The 17,729-nt window shown below is 43.6% G+C and overlaps 2 protein-coding genes across 3 annotated transcripts in view; one reads left to right on the top strand and one right to left on the bottom strand.

The window, feature by feature from the left end:
• Window positions 1-17,729, top strand: part of LOC118088339 (uncharacterized) — a 37,447-nt gene that overhangs the window by 3,074 nt on the left and 16,644 nt on the right. The window contains exon 1 of one of the 2 annotated variants that reach the window (XM_088673530.1): window positions 8,668-9,261. The exons of the other annotated variant lie outside the window; for it this stretch is intronic. Within the exon in view, the coding sequence (XP_088529656.1) occupies window positions 9,114-9,261 (148 nt within the window). The 5' untranslated portion in view covers window positions 8,668-9,113. Of the gene's footprint in view, window positions 1-8,667; window positions 9,262-17,729 lie in introns of those variants that run through there. 2 annotated transcript variants of the gene reach the window in all.
• TNNC2 (troponin C2, fast skeletal type) lies at window positions 1,245-15,579 on the bottom strand. Its single transcript, XM_088673529.1, has 4 exons — window positions 15,446-15,579; window positions 9,470-9,614; window positions 7,895-8,031; window positions 1,245-1,559 (listed from the first exon to the last, which is right to left on the bottom strand). Exons 1-4 carry the CDS (start codon window positions 15,570-15,572, stop codon window positions 1,525-1,527), a joined length of 444 nt encoding a protein of 147 aa, XP_088529655.1. The 5' UTR covers window positions 15,573-15,579; the 3' UTR covers window positions 1,245-1,524.

Here is a 17,729-nt window from a genome sequence, read left to right as displayed (position 1 = left end):
ATTCCTGCATTGCAGGAGGTTGGACTAGATGACCCTGGTGGTCCCTTCCAACAGTACAGTTCTATGATTCCATGACCCATCAGGGAGACATCAATTTACCCAGTGAGGTTTTTTCTATCCACCTAACTATTTTGTCTGTTTCCAGAGGCTATGCATCTGGCTTTTGACCACAACCATTCCTGCCATGATAATTATTGTCGTCTTTCCAGCTTTCCCTTCACAAAGGTCCTTGTGTAATCTGGAGAAATATCTCCTTGACTATGTGGCTCAGTGTTGGAGATGTGGCAAGGACAATGCCTCTCTCTCTTAAGCATATGTTTGCACAGTGCTCCATGCCTTGACCCCCAGCCTTGCCCCTCTTCTAAAGACCAGAAGTGGGATTATCTGGAAGAGAAGCTGCAAGGGGGAGGTGTTTCAAAGGCAACGTTGGCAGCAGAGAAAGGCCCCTCTAGATTCCTCTGTTGCTCTGCCATCCCTTGTGGGACACAAGTCCTACAACCTCCGCCCGTTTAAAGGGGACCCAGCCACCGTGGCCTGGCCTGGGCAAAGTCCCAGGGGCCAGCGACAGAGGCCTTCCCTCCTGCCTTCTTTCCTCACAGTCCAGCCTAGCAGCACAACTGAGGTGAAAGAGGGTCATAGAATCATAGAATCATAGAGTTGGAAGAGACCACAAGGGCCATCCAGTCCAAGACAGAACCCTGTGGCACCCCACTAGTCACTACTCTCCAGGGTCATAGGATCAGAGAAGTGTAGAGTTGGAAGGGACCCTGTGGGTCATCCAGTCCAACCCCCCTGCAATGCAGGAATATGCAATGAAGGACCCCCTCCCCCAGCATCTTAATCCTTCCGTTGTTGACTTTGGGGAAGAAGCCTCCGCCTGCTTGCAGATTGGCTCTGGGGAAATCCCCTTTCCAGCTCCTCCAGCATCTGACTCAGACGAAATCCCTTTCCTCCTAAGTAGCCCCTTTGGGGCCAAGAAGGACCAGTGAGGCATCTGTAGCTTCTATGTCACCATCACTCTTTACAAAGGCACTGACTGATTCACAGAGCAAAGCCCAGCAGAGTGGAGGGCTGAGCCCTTGGCCCATCAGGGCTCTGGAGAAGATTCCGTTCTGCCCCGCTTTGCAGTGATCTGGGCTGTGGTTTAGGTGAACCCTGCGCGACCCACTTTTGCAGAACTGGGTTTGGCAGCGCAAGGTCTCTCAGAGACGGAGAGGAGATAGGAGAGCTATCATTTCTCAACTCATTTCTATGCTGTTTGGAGGGATTTATTTTCTTACATATCAAATTCAGATACGCAAAACTCCCAGCAAATCACGAAATTGGGCTTCCATTATGTGTTTCGCTGCTTTTATTTTCCTGCAATTTAAAAGAAAATAAAACTTCACAGATTTGGGGTCGATGATTATCCACAAAACTCAAGGCGAGGTGAGGTGAGGTAAGGCTTGGCAGCTGGAGCAGAGGCAGGAGAGGGCCGGTTTGGTTGCAGCGGCCCCCAGCTTAGCAGGAATGTCTTGGGTCCCTCTACGCCATACCGTCAATAAGTATCAGCCCGAAGTCTGTAGGGGGAGATGGAAGACGGGTCAGTATGGAAGCAGGATTGGGCCAGGGAGCACTGACACCCCACCCCATGGTTCCCCTTTTCTTCTTGCCCCCTGTTTTCAATTCATAGAATCATAGAATCATAGAGTTGGAAGAGACCACAAGGGCCATCCAGTCCAACCCCCTGCCAAGCAGGAAACACCATCAAAGCATTCCTGACAGATGGCTGTCAAGCCTCTGCTTAAAGACCTCCAAAGAAGGAGACTCCACCACACTCCTTGGCAGCAAATTCCACTGCCGAACAGCTCTTACTGTCAGGAAGTTCTTCCTAATGTTTAGGTGGAATTTTCTTTCTTGTAGTTTGAATCCGTTGCTCCGTGTCCGCTTCTCTGGAGCAGCAGAAAACAACCTTTCTCCCTCCTCTATATGACATCCTTTCATATATTTGAACATGGCTATCATATCACCCCTTAACCTTCTCTTCTCCAGGCTAAACATACCCAGCTCCCTAAGCCGTTCCTCATAAGGCATCGTTTCCAGGCCTTTGACCATTTTGGTTGCCCTCTTCTGGACACGTTCCAGCTTATCATTATCCTTCTTGAACTGTGGTGCCCAGAACTGGACACAGTACTCCAGGTGAGGTCTGACCAGAGCAGAATACAGTGGTACTATTACTTCCCTTGATCTAGATGCTATACTCCTATTGATGCAGCCCAGAATTGCATTGGCTTTTTTAGCTGCTGCATCACACTGTTGACTCATGTCAAGTCTGTGGTCTACCAAAACTCCTAGATCCTTTTCACATGTACTGCTCTCAAGCCAGGTGTCTCCCATCCTGTATCTGTGCCTTTCATTTTTTTTGCCCAAGTGTAGTACTTTACATTTCTCCTTGTTAAAATTCATCTTGTTTGCTTTGGCCCAGTTGTCTAATCTGTTAAGGTGAAGTGTGATCCTGTCCTCTGGGGTGTTAGCCACCCCTCCCAACTTGGTGTCATCTGCAAACTTGCTCAGGATTCCCTCAAGCCCATCATCCAAGTCATTGATAAAGATGTTGAACAAGACTGGGCCCAAGACAGAACCCTGTGGCACCCCACTAGTCACTACTCTCCAGGATGAGGAGGAGCCATTGATGAGCACCCTTTGGGTTCGGTCAGTAATCCAGCTACAAATCCACTGAATGGTAGCATTGTCTAGCCCACATTTTACCAGCTTCTTTACAAGAATATCATGGGGCACCTTGTCAAAGGCCTTGCTGAAATCAAGATAGGCTACATCCACAGCGTTCCCTTCATCTACCAGGCTTGTAATTCTGTCAAAAAATGAGATCAGATTAGTCTGACATGACTTATTTTTCAGGAACCCATGCTGACTTTTAGTGATCACAGAGTTTCTTTCTAGGTGCTCACAGACTGTTTGCTTAATGATCTGCTCTAGAATCTTTCCTGGTATTGATGTCAGGCTGACTGGGCGGTAATTGTTTGGGTCCTCTCTTTTCCCCTTTTTGAAAATAGGGACAACATTTGCCCTCCTCCAGTCTGCTGGAACTTCGCCTGTTCTCCAGGAATTTTCAAAGATTATTGCCAGTGGTTCTGAAATCACCTCTGCCAGTTCTTTTAATACTCTTGGATGTAGTTCATCTGGCCCTGGAGACTTGAATACATCTAAACTAGCCAAGTATTCTTGTACTACCTCCTTACTTATTCTGGGCTGTGTTTCCCCTGCTGAATCATCTGCTCCATATTCTTCAGGTCGGGCGTTGTTTTCTTTCTTGGAGAAGACTGAGGCAAAGAAGGCATTGAGGAGTTCTGCCCTTTCTCTGTCCCCTGTTTGCATTTCACCATCTTCTCCTCTGAGTGTCCCCACTGTTTCCTTGTTTTTCCTTTTGCTACGGACATACCCATAAAAGCCCTTTTTGTTGCTTTTAACCTCTCTGGCGAGCCTGAGTTCATTCTGTGCTTTAGCTTTTCTGACTTTGTCTCTACATGTGCTGGCTATATGTTTGAATTCCTCTCTGGAGATTTCCCCCCTTTTCCATTTTTTGTACATATCCCTTTTAAATCTTAACTCAGTCAAAAGTTCTTTAGATAGCCAGCCTGGCTTCTTTAGGCACCTTCCATGTTTCCGTCTCATTGGTATTGCCTGAAGTTGTGCTTTTAATATCTCCCTTTTAACAAACTCCCAACCATCATGAACTCCCTTCCCTTTTAGTATTACTGTCCATGGGATTTCACCCAGCGTTTCCCTAAGTTTTCTGAAGTCGGCTTTCTTAAAGTCTAGAATTTGGACCTTAGTATGCTTGGTTGCTCCTTTCCGCTGGATAATAAACTCCAGAAGAGCATGGTCACTCCCACCTAATGATCCTGCCACTTCTACCCCACTAACCAAGTCATCACTATTGGTTAGGACCAGATCTAAAATGGCTGATCCTCTTGTTGCTTCTCCCACTTTCTGGACAATGAAGTTGTCTGCAAGGCCAGTGAGGAATCTGTTCGACCTTATGCTCTTGGCTGAGTTTGACATCCAACAAATATCAGGATAGTTGAAATCCCCCATTACTACTATCTCACTTCCTTTGGAATGCTTGGCCATCTGTTCCAGGAAGGCATCGTCTGTGTCCTCAGTTTGGCTTGGGGATCTATAGTAAACTCCCACAATGAGATCACTGTTGTTTTTCTCTCCCTTAATTTTGACCCAGATACTCTCAATTTGGCTTTGAAGTTTTAAATCCTGGATCACTTCACAGGTATACATATCCCTAACATATAAAGCTACTCCTCCTCCTTTCCTGTTTGGTCTATTTCTCTTAAATAGATTGTATCCCTCTATTACTACATTCCAGTCATGAGACTCATCCCACCAGGTTTCAGTGATGCCTATTATGTCATATTTAGTTTGCTGTACCAAGAGCTCAAGTTCATCTTGTTTATTTCCCATGCTCTGTGCATTAGTATACAGACATTGAAGACCGTTGATCATTCCCCCATGTCTCTTATTTAAGGATATTTTCGTCCCACCACTAGGTCTGCATGCTGCTTGCTCCATTTGGTCCTTGACATTTGGATGATCATCTTCAGCATTTGATAGACTCCTACCTTCAGGACCACTGTCTCCCTCCCCCACATAAGTCAGTTTAAAGCCCTCCTGATGAGGTTTTTGAGTTTTGTGGCAAAAACATTCCTCCCAACTTTTGTGAAGTGCAGTCCATCACTTGCCAGAAGTCCATCTTCAAGAAACTGCAGACCGTGATCTAGGAATCCAAACCGTTCCTGTTTGCACCATTTGCGAAGCCAGTTGTTCACTTCCCCTATTTTTCCCTCTCTCCCTGGGCCATGTCGTTCAACTGGGAGGACAGAAGAGATGACAATTTGTGCATCTAATTGCTTCAACTTCCTGCCCAGAGCCTCATAATCATTTTTGATCTTCTGTAAGCTATGGCTTGCAGTGTCATTGGTTCCCACATGCACCAAAAGGAAGGGGTATTTGTCGGTGGGTTTTATGATTCCTTGCAGCAAAAGTAAACAAACTTAAATTTAAAGTAAATTTAAAGTAAACAACTCCTTTTCCCATGGAGGAAATTTCAGTTTGCAATGTTAATTTTGCTTTCCAGAGAGCACTTTCCTCAAAAAGAGATGAAAATTAATCCACTAATTCCTTTAATAATTTTTATTAGATTTTCCAATTAAACAGCATCAAATAACATTGAAATTATTCCCAATTACACTTTATATTACTAATCCAAATTAATTATACAATTCCAATTAAAGGAAACATTCAAATTATGCCTAATTATACTGATTTTTTCAGACTCCCATGCCTCAGATTCCAGAGCTTCCTGCTAATCACTACTGCCATTTGCTTTTAATAATTTCTCCCTTGTTATTCAGCCTCTGATGTAAACCTTTACATATTGTCCCAAAATAATACAGTCCTTTCCTAACAGCCTTTGTTGACATCCTTCAATCTTCTCCAAGCCTCTGAGTCGTGTTGCCAGCCGGGTTTTACCAAAATATTTTCTATCGCTGTGTGGATTTGTGTCTTTAACCTCCCTCTGATCGCTGGTCTAACAGCATACAATCACAAATCATGTCCAAATTTCTACTCCATAGCTCCTCCGAAGAAAGATTTACAGCTTTTCCAGTGAGGGGTTAGCCAAGTCAAATCTTGCCTCTAGCTGCTCTCCGCTTCGGCGCCATTTTGCGCTTTCTTAATTTCTGACTGCGACAGAAATTAAACCTTAATCAATCCACAAAGAGTCCCAACAAGCACCAGCTTTTAGTAGGAAGAGTTTTACCAGATTATCAAAGCATATATAAATCCTCCATTTTTATATTGTTTATATTTCCATGTCCACACAGTTTATACTTGATATTTTCCTGCTGCTCTAGAAAATTCCGATAGTCCGTCCAGAGAAGGTGTTTAGTATAATCTTTAAGAGAAGGAAAAACATGGGTTTCACTTCCCTGTCAGGCTTCTCGGTTTCTCCAGATAATCCATCTTCCTTTCTGAGATGTTTCCACCTCTTATCTCTCAGTGGCCGTAAATCAAGTCTTTTTCTCTGCTGCTTAGGGCTGGGTCCGCAGGCAATGAATTTTTTGCTCCTTCATCTGAGGCATGCTCCAACCTTTTATCTAATTAAAATTCCAAGTTATGGGACCCGTGCCCACATTAGGTGGCTTCCAGGAGTTCCGACTCCAACGGGTGCTCAGCCCAAGCCCCCCATCCCCCGCAGGGTCCGGGGGGGGGGTTAAGGGGCATCTGCGGGCCAGTGGCCCCCTTCCATAGCATCCCAGGAGGGGTGGGGGAGGCCACACACTCCCGAAGCAGCCGCCAAAAAAAAACAAAAAACCCACCGTTGAAGTGGAGCAGATGTTATTGTCCGCCATTCCCAGCGTGCGTGAGCGGAAGCTCTAATCCACTAATTCCTAACACATAGAACTCCCTTGTCCATTTAAATCGTTCTCATCACAAACTATAAATCAAGCTCCCCCCCCCCCCGAATCAAGCCCTTTAAACCTCAACTTTCCTTCTTTTCTCATTAAAACCAGAAAGCAGCTGACTATCCAAATGTGGATTTTTTGCTGACAGGCGCAGAAACCCTTTTAGACTGTAAACTATTCTCCCCACAAACTTGAGTCTAGCTACCGGTATCATCAAACGCCACTTGCTATCTCAGTTGGCAGACAGCTGACGAAAGAGGATCAGTGTAGCGATCCTTTGAAGCCCCTTCTACCCCAGTGGGAACTTAGGTAAAGCCAGGGGCTGTCTTAGAGCTTAGCAATACAGTACAAGTAGGCTGCCACCACTCCCCGTCGTGCAATTCCTTAGAAGGTTTAGGGAGACTCCAACCTTATCTGGGTTGCACGGTTTAGCTCACAATTTACAACCCAATTAGCAACCAGTGTCTAGTAGCGTCCGAAGGGTCTGGCTCTGGATTCAGCTTCACTCATTCAAAGGCAAGTAAGACCAACCAAGAAATACTTTTCAGCATTTATTGTAACTAAAATTACTTATAAAGAGGGTGCATGTTTCTTACGAAGCATACAAATAAAAACACAAAACCTTAATTGACATTACTATCTAACGTACTCACACATAAACGTTCCGTCTTAAGATTAAATTTCAAAGTCTCTCCCTCCGTCCCTGCACTCCAACAAGGGGCATGGTAAACCCTCTGGCAGACTTCCAGTAATCTTCTCAACGACAGACATTTGCTTCGACAAAGGTTGCCAAGGGAGGAGCCATTTGCACCTCTAGACGCCGAGTATATATCCTCATTAACCCCACGATTTTAAACCAATGGAAGGGATACTTTAATCAGTCAAGATCCAAAGATTAAAGACCTAGCTCCTAATTTGGCATAGCAAAACAAGGTAATACAGCTGCGAGAATGTTAATTCACAAAGGCCCTGGGATATGAGCCCCTCCCGAATTTCCCCCAGCTGTAAGGGAGTTAACTTTTAGCACCATACTCCCAGATAACATCTTCTTTCTTCCAGGCAGCAATAAATCACATCCAAGCAATTAAGGAAAACCAAGAGGGGAACGTTTCTCTTTAAAGGGGAACCAACACACATTCCCTTCTCCACCTACGAGGATTCTACACCCCCTGTTAAGCTACGTAGGGCAAAACCCAAGGTTTAATCCGTCCCCAGAATTCCCCTCACACTACAATCAGTCTGCCATCTTCCCTCCCCCAGAAGTCAGGCGGCTGCCGGTTTTGAGGTCCCTGGCGAGGAACAGGGAGCCTGTCAGGCTTGTGGGCCTTGAGGGGCTGGCGGAAGGGGCACAGAGCTGCCTGGATATCCCTCCTCCTCTGGCTCCCAAGAAGGCCAGACGGAGCTGAGCCACTCACCATTAAAGGCAATCAAATCATCATGGTCTAGGTCGACATCCGCCATGATCTTTCCAATCACTTCTTCCGTGCTGGTCCCGGGGAATGCTTGGATGAATTTGGCCTGCTCCTTAGCATCCAGGACACCATCAAGATTCCTGTTTGAGGGGAGGAAAGTGATGAGCTGGGAAACACTGAGATCTTCCAGACCTAAACCTTCCACCGCAGCCTGATCCGAGCTAGGTCACCCCACTGGCAGCAGCTGTGGGGACGTGGTTTCCGTGGCCAGGGGGCTGTGGCTTCCCTGATCTCCACATTTAAGGCTGGGAATTTGCACCTGCTCCTCCTAGAATTGTGCCTTGTCAGAATTGGGAATGGTTTTTAAAAAGGTCCCTTTGACTCTGTCTGAAGCAAGAGGGTCTTCTGTGTGGGGAGCATGGAGGAGAAATGCTCTTGGGTTCTCTGAGGAGGAACTACGAGGGTGGCCATATTTCTGGACAGAGAGAGTTGTTGATTTCTTCTCTCTCTCTCTTGTTGTTGAGGGGGTTGCTTTTCTTTTGGACCAAAGGGTGTTTTTTGGGAAAAGCTCCAAAAAAAAAAAAAAAGAGTTCTAAAGCTTTTTTGACCTTTTCAGCACAACATCACCCCCCCAGGTTTTCCCAAACATTTCGCCAAATGCTGAACCCCCCCCCCCACCGCCATTTTCCGGGGCTGAATCCCAGATATGTCTGGGAAAACCCAGGCGTATGGCAGCCCCAGGAACTTCTCAACACCTGCTTTGCCTCTGTCTTCACCTAAAAGGGTGAAGAAGATCCAGAGTCTGGAAACCAAGCCTTATGAGGAACGGTTGAAGGAGCTATTTTTAGCATGGTAAAAAGAAGACTGAGAAGAGATATGATAGCTATCTTCAAATATCCTAAGGGCTGTCACATGGAAGAGGGAACAAGCTTGTTTTCTTCTGCTCTGGAGGGTGGGACTCGAACCAAAGGCTTCAAGTTACAAGAAAGGAGATTCTGACCAACTAAACGTTAGGAAGAACTTTCTGACAGTAAGAGCTGTTCAACTGTGGAACTGTCTCCCTCGGGAGGCGGTGGACTCTCTTTCCTTGGAGGTTTTTAAACAGAGGTTGGATGGTCATGTCATGGGTGCTTTAAGCTGAGTTTCCTGCATTGCAGGGGGTTGGACTAGATGACCCTTGGGACCGCTTCCAACTCTAAGATTCTATGAAATTCAGCTGCAAATGATACCTCCACCAGCAGTAGCAGAAATCCAGGTGAAAGAGGAGAAGGGACAGAATTTGCCTCCAGTTAACTGCAGAAGAGGAAGTTGGCAGGGAACTGTAGATCACTCTCTGAATGGGAGAGTGCTGGCACTGAGAAGAGATGAAGGTGAAATGGGCCGGGGGGGGGGAATCTTCACTTTAAGGTGCCTATCAAGGCTTTTGGCAGAGAATGTGTGTGTGTGTGTGTGTGTGTGTGTGTGAGAGAGAGAGAGAGAGAGAGAGAGAGAGAGATCTAAACTTTGTTTCAGCTGTTCAGATGGCAAATTAATTCCACTCCAGATGGGAAGGGGTGTTGCCCCTCCGTCTAGCTTCACCTGTCAAGTAGACGAAATACTAGCTTCGCATCAAGCGAATCCAAGTCCAGATCGAAGTCCTCATCGGAGTTGTCATCAATGGGCAGGTCAATCTGGCGTTTTTCCTGCTGCAAGCTCTTTGTGGTTCCTTGGGCTGCAGGGAAGACTTCAGACCAAGGGTTAGGGCTGTCCTCTCCATCCTCGCAACTAGTATTGGCCTCCCACCCCCTTCTTTCCCTGCAGAGATGCTTCTTTATGTGGGAATTGTATTGCATGTGGGTGTGCATTTTTTTGATGTTTTATTTATTATTTATGGCTAATTTTGCTGTGTTGCTGTTATGTAGTTTTTTCATGTTGCAAGCTGCCTTGAGCATAGTTTGAACTGTGGAAAGGTGTCATACAAATAAAATTATAGTTACAGGTAGGTAGCTGTGTTGGTCTGCCTTCCAGTAGCAGCTTAGAGAACAACAAAGTCTGTCATTGGTATGAGCTTTTGTGTGCATGCACACTTCTTCAGATACCACAGGTTGACTCTGGGGTTGCGGCGCTCATCTCGCTTTACTGGCCGACGTTGGTCAGTGGACAGTTTTTTGGGGTCATGTGGCTAGCATGACTAAGCCGCTTCTGGCGAACCAGAGCAGTGCATGGAAACACCGTTTAAACTCACCCTGTTGCGGGGATCCGAACCGCCAACCTTCCAATAGGCAAGTCCTAGGCTCAGTGGTTTAGACCACAGCACCACCTGTGTCCCTTGGGGGCAAAGAGGGGGCAAAGAGGAGAACAAAGAGAGGAGGTGGAGGGAAGGAAGGAGGATGAAGCTGTGAAGGCGAGAGCCAACAATTGTGGAAGGGCCAGAGAAGACAGAGAATACAGTGGTACCTTGGTTCTCGAACTTAATCCGTCCTGGGAGTTCGTTCCATGCCGTTCGAAAACCAAGGCACAGCTTCCGATTGGCTGCAGGAGCTTCCTGCACTCAAATTTATAGGATACGGATAGATAAAGCAAAGAACAGGAAAGGACCAGGTGATTGTATGGTCATATTAAATTCCAGACTGTTGAAAGATAAAACTTTGCAGAAAAAAAGGCACTGATAATTGATGGGAAAGTGGTGGCCATCTTCAAAGAAATTCCTAAAAGATTTATCCTTAAAAGGCAAAACTATAAAGTTCTAAAGGTAAAGGTAAAGGGACCCCTGACCATTAGGTCCAGTCGTGACCGACTCTGGGGTTGCCCGCTCATCTCGCATTATTGGCCAAGGGAGCCAGCGTATAGCTTCCAGGTCATGTGGCCAGCATGACAAAGCCGCTTCTGGCAAACCAGAGCAGCACATGGAAACGCCGTTTACCTTCCCACTGTAGCGGTTCCTATTTATCTACTTGCATTTTGACGTGCTTTCGAACTGCTAGGTTGGCAGGAGCTGGGACCAAGCAACGGGAGCTCACCCCGTCACAGGGATTCGAACCGCCGACCTTCTGATCAGCAAGCCCTAGGCTCAGTGGTTTAACCACAGCGCCACCTGGGTCCCTTAAAAAAAAAAGTTCTAACAGAAGCCCTAATAAAAAGAGGTATCTGGTTCGTATGGGAGTTCCCAGAAGGCCTGACCTTTTTCTACAAAAAAAAAAAGATGATCTGATTGACTGAAGAAGCTGAGAAATGTATGAGAAGACTGAAAAAAGAAGGAGAGGAAGAAGAGCGGGAAAGGGGTATTGAAAATTGAGAGACTAGATTAGGAGGGTATAATTGACATTGTGTAAACTAAGATTTACAGGAAAGAAAGGAGACATGTCTTTCTAGAGAGCAATTTGGGGGGGGGCAAGTGCAAGTGTAAGTGCATTATATTTTGGGGATTCTTTTTTGTTTTTGTTCTCTAAGTCTAATACAGAAGCAAGAACTTGTTCTTTTTTTTTTGAGCTCTTAGATGTCATTAGGAGTAGCCACCGGAAAGCAAATTCTACCCATTGGGATTTTAGTTATTGAAATCTGTTTGTAAAGGGAGGATTATTCTTTAGAATCACAACCTGCATATTGAATCGATAATAAAGAATGAGGTATAATCTAATTTCATGGAATGTAAATGGTTTAAATAAAAAAGCAAAAAGGAATAAGATAGAACATCTGCTGAAAAAGGGGTCCTGGGATATAATGTGTATCCAGGAAACGCATATTTCACAAAAACATGAAAGAATCTTAAAAAATGGGAGATTGGGAATAGAATTTATCTCAGCGGATAGGAGGAAAAAAAGAGGGGTCATTACATATGTGAACCCCAAGCTAAAGGCTGAAAAAATATTTCAAGATAATGAGGGGAGAGTGGTAGGGGTAAAAATCACTCTGAGTATTGGGAAAGTAATAGTAATCAATGTATATGCCCCAAATGGCTGTAAAGCAAAATTCTTTAAAAAACTAGAGAAATTGATAGGGGAAAATGTGAAAGATGAATAAATCATTCTGGCAGGAGATCTGAATGGAGTAATTAAACCAGAATTAGATAGAACTAATGCAGGGAGAAAAAGAGGAGGGAAGCTACCTGGGAGTTTTCAACAGTTAATGGCTAATTTTGAAATGAAATATATTTGGAGGGAATGGAACCCAGTTAGGAAAAGGTTCACACATCATTCAGATGCAAAAAAATCAGCAGCCAGATTAGATGCCATATGGCTGACTAAAATTTTATTTCCAAAGATAATTAAATGTGAAATATTGGCAAAACTCATTTCCGACCACAACCCGGTGATGATGGGAATTGATGGGAATTGATGACCAGACAGAGAATTCTAGGAGGTGGAGGTTGGACGAAAAGATTTTACGGGATGAGGTTTTTGTAGAAAAAACTAAATCACTATTGAGGGAATTCTTTGAATCCAATACCAGGGAGGAGACAAAGTTGATAACAGTTTGGGATGCTAGTATGCTAGTAAAGCATATTTGAGGGGACTCTATATACAACAAAAAGGAAGAAAACAAAGAGAAAGGAAAGAAAGGATAGAGGAAATAAAAAGGAAAATAGAGGAGAAAGAAAAAGAGTTAGGGAGAAATCCAGAAGAAAAGAATTTGGCAAATCAAAATTTTGCAAAAAGAATTAGAGAGTGTGGTGGATCAAGAATTGAAAAAGAAAATTAGATGGAATAGACAAAGGATTTTTGAATTTGGAAACAAGATGGGGAAATTTTTATCCTGGCAGTTAAGGAAAAGACAAAATGAAAGAATTATAACAAGTGTCAGAGAGGGAGAAAGATGTTGGACAAAAATGGAAGATATAAAAAGATGTCTGGTTAACTTTTACAAAAACTTATATGAGGGGAAGGTCGGAAAGGAGGCAATAATAAAGAAATATTTAGAGAAATATAAGGGAAAATAAATTAATGAAGATGAAAGGGAATCATTAAACAAATCAATATCTAAACAAGAAATCTATTCGGCAATACCAAAATTGAAGTCGGGGAAATCTCTGGGTACGGACGGGCTGGGAAGCCAGCATTACAAGGTGTTCCGAGAGGAACTGATAGACATCTACCAGAAGTTGGCAAATGATGCATTAGAGAAAGGTAATATTCCTCAATCCTGGCAAGAAGCGTATATAATTCTACTACCAAAAGAAAAATGTGAAGAGATACATGTTACAATTTTTAGGCTAATATCTCTATTGAATGTTGATTATAAAATACAGTATATGCTAATATCATGGCAGAGAGATTGAAAAAGGTTTTGAATAGAGTGATTGAGCAAAGTCAACAAGGGTTCCTTCCAAAAAGGAAAATGGCTAACAATATAATGTTTCTGAATATTATTGAATTTTTGGACTGGAACCCGAGTAAGAAAGCTGCCTTCGTGTTTCTGGACACCGAAAAAGTTTTTGATAACCTATTATGGGAATTTAGGATAAATGCAATGATGAGGATAGGTATAAGTGGAAATTTTGTAGAAGGAATAAAAGCAATTTATAGGAAACAAACAGCTAAATTAATAGTGAATGGCAATATGTCGGAGGAGTTTGAAATTGGCAAGGGGACTAGACAGGGTTGTCCGCTCTCGCCCTTATTATTTATTTTGTCAATTGAATATTTATTGACTGAGATTAAGGAGGATGAAGATATTAAAGGAATCAGAGTGAAAAAACACACAATTAAAATAAGGGCGTTTGCGGACGACATTATAATTATGTTGGAAGACCCAGTGGAATCAATAATTAAATTAAAACAAAAATTGGAAGATATAGAGAGGTATCCGGATTTAAAGTAAATGTTAACAGGACCAAAATTATGACCAAAAATTTAAGAGGAGAGGAAGTAGGAAAGTTGGAAAATTTGGCAGGATGGCAAATAGTTAAAAAAGTAAAATATTTAGGTATAATTGTGACTACAAACAATATCAATTTATTTGAAAATAATTATTCAAAATTATGGAGAGAGATAAGGGAAGATTTAGACAGATGGAAGAACTTATACCTATCCTTTTCAGGAAGGATTGCGACCATAAAAATGGTCGTCCTACCAAAGATCATGTTCCTTGTTCAGATGCTCCCTATAGTGGGGAAGAAAGACGTTTTTGAAGAATGGAGGAAAATTTTGAGCAAATATATCTGGGCAGGGGGAAAACCCAGGATTCAATATAAACTATTAACAATATTAAACTATTAAAGGAGAGAGGAGGCTGGGGGGTACCAAATTTGAGACTGTATTACGCTGCGGCGGGGTTTTGTTGGATTAGACTGAAATTCTTTTTTTTGTTTAATTCTGTATTATATGATTTGTATTAAGAGAGTGATTGCAATATTCTTCTTTTTTCTCTTTTGATCTTATTTCTTGTATTTTTTAAAGGCTCTTTTGTGTGTGTGTGTGTGTGTGTGTGTGTGTGTGTGCGTGTGTTTTGTTATGCTCTTTTTGATTTCTGTAACCTTTTTAAAAAAATGAATAAAGAAGTTTTTCAGAATTTTTTTTTAAAAAGGAAGCCGCAGAAGCCGCTTCAGATGTTCAGCTTCCAAAAAACTGAGCAAACCAAGAAAACACGTTGTTTTAAAAATTGAAAAGGAGACCCCTCTTTTCTGCACTGCCCCCCCCCTGAGCTGAAGAGGGTGGTGGATGCACAACAGACTTCCAGTATACCCTGTTTCTCATATTTTAAGACATACCCATAAAATAAGCCATAGCAGGATTTTTAAGCATTCAAGGAATATAAGCCATACCCCGAAAATAAGACATAGTGATAGGCGCAGCAGCAATGCCGGCCGCGGCAGGAGGAGGAGGAAAAAATAAGACACCCGCTGAAAATAAGCCATAGTGGTTTTTTTTTGAGGAAAAATAAATATAAGACGGTGTCTTATTTTTGGAGAAACATGGTATTTTGCTAGAGTATGGAAGCCCCACACTCTCCCTAATACTTTCAAAGCATCATCATTCTGCTGATGAAAGTGCAGGATCTGGGCATCCGTGACTCCTTTGTCTTTTGCTCCAAAGAGTTTGACATCGTCTACAATGCCTGAATGTGGGCTGGGCCTTGGCTTCTTCTAATTTGGGAGCTGCGTTGGATTTCAACACCTAGCCACCCCCTAACCCAAGCTCTGCCACTTTCAGGCTTTCAAAGGCTGTGTGAATCATTGCTTGGTTTCCTGAACCTTCCCTTTCCCCCACAAGACATGGCATGGCAAGCCACTTGGACGCAGGATCCGCTGGAAGTAAGAGGGTGCAGGAGTTGGCTTCTCTCTTCCAGGAGGCTGCAGCCCATCAGACATTGTCCTTCAGAGGTCTCTGCCGCCACCAACTGCAGCACCCTCCACCTTCCTCAAGCTCAGGGATGGGCTGAGATATGCAGGGGCTGGTTTGGTTTTCACTGGAGCCCTGAGGTCCGTTGGCTGAAGCCAGGTGCACAGCAGCAGCTCAGGGCAGGGGTGTCTACTTAGACTCCCATCCGTGAAGAAGGCAGGGCATAAATACCCTAAACTGACTCCCCGACTCCATGCCTTCCTGATTCTTTGCCCCGCCAAGCAATCCCCAAACTTACATAGCATGGATTGCAGCAGAGCCCAGAGGATGAGCGAGGGACCCATCGCAGAGAAGAAGGAGAACCTGGTGGACCTCATGCTGGGAGGGTGCTCTGAATGGTGCTCAAGGCTCCGATTGGCAACCATATGTACTCCTCCCTCCCTCCCTCCTCCCTCTCCCCCGCCTCTCCTGGGCTGGGCTGGGACAGAAGCCAAGCGGATTTGAGTGTGTGGGAGCAGCTGGCTCCTGGTCCAGATAATTTCCCTGTGACAATCAATAAAAAAGAACATAAGAAGCACGCACCCGCCGGATCTAGCCAACGGCCACCCACTTCTCAAAGTGGCCAACTAGGATCTGGGCAGAAGAGCAATACTCTCCCCTGCTGTGTTTTCCAGCCCCTGGTATTCCAAAACATTGCTGCCCCCAACTGTGGAGGTGGAGCATAGATGTTGTGGCTAGTAGCCATTGGTCACCCTCCAGCAACAGGAATCAGAAAGCAGCCCTTATAGAAGCACAGAATCATGGAATTGTAGAAGATAGTTCATATGTAGGTTTAGGACGATGCAACGGTTCTTTAGAAGTGTTCGTCCATAATAATAATAATAATAAATAATAATAATAATAATAATAATAATAATAATAATAATAATAATTTATTTATACCCCGCCCATCTGGCCGGGTCTCCCCAGCCACTCTGGGCGGCTTAGGGTATACACGATCTTGTTCATAGTCCTTGCGATCCCGTTCAAATTTTCTTATCTTTTTGGATTAATTTTTCCCCTCACAGATTTTTAATTCAGCTTCCATTTTGCTGAATTGTTAATTAAAGCTTTCAGAGTTAAATTTATTGTGCAAATCGTTGGTACTTTTACTCACTTCTTGTTCCAAGTGATTTGTTTCCTTAAGGGCATATTCCGTAATTAATGTCATCAAGTCAAAGGAGCAGCGGTTTAGAATAGATATCCACTTATGTTTAACTTCTTCATCTAGTTGAAACAAAGTAGGTGTTTTGGGGATACGTAAACCCCGAGGTACTCTCTGTACTTTTGTGTAATCTGCCACAATGGTAGCGTGTTAGTTGTATCTTGTTTTTCTTCTCATGGTATTGAACAGACTGTTCCAATCATTATCGGGTTTTGATGTAGGGTCACTGATAAGAGACGGTAAAGAACCAAAAATCTGTTTTCTGTCCTGGGTGGTGTAGGAGAAAGTATCCAACCATTTGGCCATAGTTACCTGTAATACCTAAAGAAGTTGGAGTTCTTGATTGAAGCTTGCATGCAAAATGGTAGGAAGGCAAGAACTCTGGTCACAAAAGTAAAATTGTATTGGACTAATAGTTCAAATTTAATTTATTTTTTTCAAATATTTCAAATAGTTGGCCTAAATTCTGCCAAAAATCAAACCAAGATTTGAGTCTTGTCTGAATTTATTAAGGGGGGAGGTTTAGAGGTCTTCACACACAATTATGAAATTTGTAAGAATGCATTATAGATGGGTTTTTATTTGGGTTTAGAATGATGGTTATGCTGACCTCTGACCATGTAGCCAGAAGGCATTTCAGTGGCAATTGTTTATCCCTGTGGTATATTGTGGTGTCGTTGCTGCAGAGATTAAAACATGGAGCCATAAATCCATCCTTTTTAAAGGTTGGCGATGGTATCTTATACAAGTGCCTTAAGGAGTTGTAAATTCTCTTCGGTTACTTTTGGCATGGATGTATTTGCAAATACTTGCTCTGTATCTGTGACGGTTGGATGTTGTATTTAAAAAACAAACAAGAAAAAAGATAAATAAAAGTAACTAAATAAATAAGTAGATTTTTTAAAGGGGAAAAAGTAGTAGTAATAATGATTTAAAAAAAATTCCAGTGGTGATACAAGTAGTGTGAGGTGAAAGACCACCAAAAGGAATATAAAATAAAATAAAAGGGGGGGGGATTCACTATTGAAAGTGGATGAGGTGATATACATATATAGGTATGTAATGTTTAAAGGGACACGGGTGGCGCTGTGGGTTAAACCACAGGGCCTAGGTCCTAGGACTTGCCGATCAGAAGGTCGGCAGTTTGAATCCCCACAACAGGGTGAGCTCCCGTTGTTCGGTCCCAGCTCCTGCCAACCTAGCAGTTCAAAAGCACGTCAAAGTGCAAGTAGATAAATAGGTACCGCTCCAGCGGGAAGGTAAACGCCGTTTCCGTGCGCTGCTCTGGTTCGCCAGAAGCGGCTTTGTCATCCTGGCCACATGACCCAGAAGCTGTACACCGGATCCCTCGGCCAATAAAGCGAGATGAGCGCCGCAA

The sequence above is a fragment of the Zootoca vivipara genome, chromosome 7 (assembly GCF_965207765.1).
Source record: "Zootoca vivipara chromosome 7, rZooViv2.hap1.1, whole genome shotgun sequence".
Classification (NCBI taxonomy): domain Eukaryota; kingdom Metazoa; phylum Chordata; class Lepidosauria; order Squamata; family Lacertidae; genus Zootoca; species Zootoca vivipara.
The sequence above is the reverse complement of the archived record's forward strand: the minus strand, read 5'-3'. Positions and strand labels throughout refer to the sequence as shown.

What these genes read in the sequence shown, in the direction of transcription:
- TNNC2 (XM_088673529.1), bottom strand. Translation starts at nt 15,572, where the DNA reads ATGGTTGCCAATCGGAGCCTTGAGCACCATTCAGAGCACCCTCCCAGC. An exon ending in TCTGCTGCAATCCATGCTAT is followed by an intron (nt 9,615 to 15,445) that starts GTAAGTTTGGGG and finishes CTTGGTCTGAAG; the next exon opens with TCTTCCCTGCAGCCCAAGGA. An exon ending in TGATTTGATTGCCTTTAATG is followed by an intron (nt 1,560 to 7,894) that starts GTGAGTGGCTCA and finishes CTCCCCCTACAG; the next exon opens with ACTTCGGGCTGATACTTATT.